General features: G+C 45.1%; 1 protein-coding gene across 1 annotated transcript; it reads left to right on the forward strand.

The window, feature by feature from the left end:
* The first annotated feature begins 307 nt into the window (after nucleotides 1–307).
* On the forward strand, nucleotides 308–2564 carry cbln4 (cerebellin 4 precursor). Its single transcript, XM_061075395.1, has 3 exons — nucleotides 308–577; nucleotides 1599–1715; nucleotides 2367–2564. Exons 1-3 carry the CDS (start codon nucleotides 311–313, stop codon nucleotides 2562–2564), a joined length of 582 nt encoding a protein of 193 aa, XP_060931378.1. The 5' UTR covers nucleotides 308–310.
* Nucleotides 2565–3931: the final 1367 nt, after the last annotated feature.

The following is a 3931-nucleotide window of genomic DNA, read 5'->3' on the forward strand; positions in this document are numbered from 1 at the left end:
AGAGATGGGCAATTAAAACTTTCACTACGTGCGTGCGTAAAGTGGATGTCTGTGCGCGTCATCACTGCGGGCTGCAGCTCGATCCAGATCCACATGGTCCGCGCTCCTGGTTCTCATTGAAGCTGGATTCCTCCTTTATCCTCGTTGACTTGAAGATAAGATTTTACAGGTGAGACGGATTCCATTTGTTAATGTCCCACTCGGATACTATGGCGCACCAGTGGCTCCATTAGGGGGGGGTTTAACGCACAGCGCGCACTGGAGGCACCGGGGGTCTCTCTCTCTCCTCTCGATGTCCCCTCGGAGAGCCATGGTGGGCCCCCTGGTGCTGCTGCTGCTGCTGCTCGGCTGGGCCGGGATCTCCGGAGCTCAGAACGACACGGAGCCCATCGTGCTGGAGGGCAAGTGCCTGGTGGTGTGCGACTCCAACCCGGCCACGGACTGGAAGGCGTCGTCCTCCCCGCTCGGCATCTCCGTGCGCGCCTCCAACTCCAAGGTGGCGTTCTCCGCAGTCCGGAGCAACAACCACGAGCCGTCGGAGATGAGCAACAAAACCAGAATCATCTACTTCGACCAGGTGGTTATTTATTCATTAATACAGATGTTTTATTTTAAAAAAAGAAATAAAAGAAAAGTGGTTAAATTCCTCTCATGCGGGTGACACTCAGCATGTTTTCCCTTGAAGCTGCACTTTGTCTATACTGCTGAGTTTTGTGTGTTTTTATCAGGAACCCTCCGTGCAGTTTGTGGTTGGAGCACATATCACCTGCAGGTCTGACAGTGGCTGGATTATGTGTGATGAGGAGGGGGGGCTGCACACACACAGACACACACACACACACACACACACACACAGACACACACACCATCACCTGCATAATCCACCCAAACAAACAGCACATCACACAACAGAGCATCTGATTAGTCACCCAGCGGGGGGGCAATGTGAGGTGTTGGTAACAGTAACACTGATCCTCTCACTTGAATAACACAACATGATCTCTGACTGTCACAGCATCTGATTGGTGGTGGTGGTTTGAGTTTGAGTCCCTGCAAGTCATCACTCATCATCTGGGGAAGAGGATTTTCTTCTCACTGTACGTCTTCTATGAGAGTGGAGTATTAAAAACCCATTAGTGGAACTCGTGGGGCGGCATTAAGTGCTGTGGCTGTAGATTCTGACGGACATATTCAGGCTGCATAATCTCTACCGCAAGCAAAACGTAAGCAGATGTGTTCATCTGCATTGGTTATTCTGCAAACAGCCGCATGCAGAGAGCTTCTCTTCAGGTTCTGTCCTCGTCAGTTTACCTCAAAGGGGATTTTTTTTGTTAAGAATCTATTTTTCACCATCAAGCATCATTTTGTTTTCTGGTGAAATGGGAAATTCAAATGCTGGGTTGAGTTGCTTTGAGAAGAAAAGGCTGAATTACATATTTTTTATTGAGGTGTCGCAGTCACTGTGTGTCTGAACAGAGGAGGAAGCCTGGTGCAGGACTGATTTCTATTTAATCCCAAAGCTGAATTTTAAATAAAAGCCTTTGCTGAAGTTTATTAACACTTTCTCACCGTGTTTTTTATCTTCCTTCCTCTCGTAGATTCTGGTGAATATAGGAAACTACTTCACATTTGAGTCTGTGTTTTTGTCGCCGAGAAAAGGAATCTACAGCTTTAACTTCCACGTCATCAAAGTGTACCAGAGTCAAACCATACAGGTATAAATTCCTCTTTATTCTCACTGAATCGATTCAGATGCAAAACTCTGTCAGTGGCACGGAGGGACTGTATGAAAATGATTGAACTGAGAGTTGAGGGGGTCGGAGCCGTATGTGAAATACCCTCACATGATATAAGAGTATTAATACTCACCATTAATAACTACAACAGAGGCAGCACTGACCTTAACATAATCATATTTATAATGATAATAAATATAATCTATATAGCACCTTAAATAGCACAATTAAAAACAGACATTAATGAAGAATTGAAACCAAACAATGGAAAGAAATTAATATATGAATGCACCAACATCAACACCAGCAGACACAATAATAATAAGCGATCAAAGTAGTTTAAATCACCAAATAATCTATAAACCTTATTGGAATTTGTAAAACATATTATGATTGGTTTTAAAGAACATGTGAACATGTTGAGTTTTTTGTCCATTTTTTCTATTTTCTCTAAAATAAACAGCAAAGTTAAACTTTTCTAGTTCTCATTAGTAGATCCACTCTGAGTTTTAACTATTTTACCGTCACAGGAAGTCAAATGAATCCAAACAATCCAAAGTAAACACATCTTTTTTGTTCGTTTTCCTTTATTTGTTGCTCAATGTTTGTTTCTTGGTTTGTTTCCCTCAGGTGAACCTGATGCTGAACGGGAAACCGGTGATCTCGGCCTTCGCAGGCGACAAAGATGTGACTCGTGAGGCCGCCACCAACGGAGTTCTGCTTTATCTAGAAAAGGAGGACAAGGTCTATCTAAAGCTGGAGAAGGGGAATCTAGTTGGCGGTTGGCAGTACTCAACCTTTTCTGGCTTTCTCGTGTTCCCCCTGTAAAGAAGAGACGACTCTAAGCTCACTGACTTCTTCATAACGTGTTGTCACCGTATAATCGAAACATCGCCGCAGCATCGGTCGGATCTTTCCGAGTGGTTGAAAAATGACGGATGGAAATGGATAACATCAGAGGGAGGAAATAAGAGTTTGGGAAATCGTTCACATTCTCTGAAGTGCTGAGTCCCCGTCCACGAGAAGAGGAGACTTCATGCTCCCGTCACTCAAGGAGCCTCAGAGAGGAACTCTAAAACATCCCACAAGTACTTTTTCAAACTCGTCGGAATACGTTTAGCATACTGATTTACTTTTGGGTTTAAACTGTATATACCTGCGTTACTTGTGTGACTTGTCATCACCAACGTTTTCAAAGTGCTGTTGGGCGGACGGCGAGGACTTGAAGCAGAGGGCGGATGTCACTGATAGCCGAGGTAATCTGAGTTTAAAAAGTGTGATTAGTGGTGGATGGATTACGGATTGGGCCCCCGAGGCAGAGAAGGACTACAGAGATACACAACAACCGCAAAGAGACGACAAACAACTATGAAATGCAGAGGAACAACAAAGGGACGCTTCTACAGCCGGGTAAGCAACTGCAAAGAGACAAAAAGCTACTGCAGAACGATGCAGAATGGTCACAGCGAGACACTCAATGGCTACAAAGAGACTCTCAGTGGCTACAAAGAGACACTCAATGGCTACAAAGAGACTCTCAATGGCTACAAACGCTGGATCCCGATTCAGGGCCGCCTCCTTTGGGGACGCTGTCTACCAGGTCCACAGAGACGTCAGTCTCGTGGGCTGCGTCCCCTGCAGATGTACAAATGCAAGTGAGACGGTTTGGTCAACAGAGGATTTCGATGATAGGCGTCATCTTCTCATTGCTTGCCCGGCACCCTTAACTGAGCGCAATGAATCCTGGGATAGGTTGGACTGGGAAGGTGTCACATGATGTTGGTGTCTTCGTTTCTTGGGGTTGGAAGGACGCATTTGTCGGACGAATTTGAAGGAGCCTTTGAAATACTATCAATATGCTACAGAGATGCCGAACGACCACAAAGTGTTTTTTGAGGGAAGCCAAATAGAGACAAAGAAGCGACATCAAGCTGTCGTGAAACCACAAAGAGATAAAAAAAACAACCTTGTAGAAATTTCGTGTCTCTTTCAGTCGGCGGCTCTGGCTCCTGTGTTGAGGTCAGGGGGGCGTGTATATGTATGTGCCTACTAAGGGACCCATTGTGACAGAGTTCAGTCTTTATAGTTCTGCTGATTCTTTTATTTAGCTTTTTGATGGATTATCGTGGTGAGGTCACCGCCTGTCCACCGTGTCATTTTCATTCCACCTGTTTATTTTGTTTTGGGCCAAATAC

This window comes from Limanda limanda, chromosome 7, assembly GCF_963576545.1.
Source record: "Limanda limanda chromosome 7, fLimLim1.1, whole genome shotgun sequence".
In the NCBI taxonomy this organism is placed as follows: domain Eukaryota; kingdom Metazoa; phylum Chordata; class Actinopteri; order Pleuronectiformes; family Pleuronectidae; genus Limanda; species Limanda limanda.

Coding starts and splice junctions, on each gene's coding strand:
- cbln4 (XM_061075395.1), top strand. CDS start 311: ATGGTGGGCCCCCTGGTGCTGCTGCTGCTGCTGCTCGGCTGGGCCGGG. Junction 578..1,598: donor GAATCATCTACTTCGACCAG/GTGGTTATTTAT, acceptor TTCCTCTCGTAG/ATTCTGGTGAATATAGGAAA. Junction 1,716..2,366: donor ACCAGAGTCAAACCATACAG/GTATAAATTCCT, acceptor TGTTTCCCTCAG/GTGAACCTGATGCTGAACGG.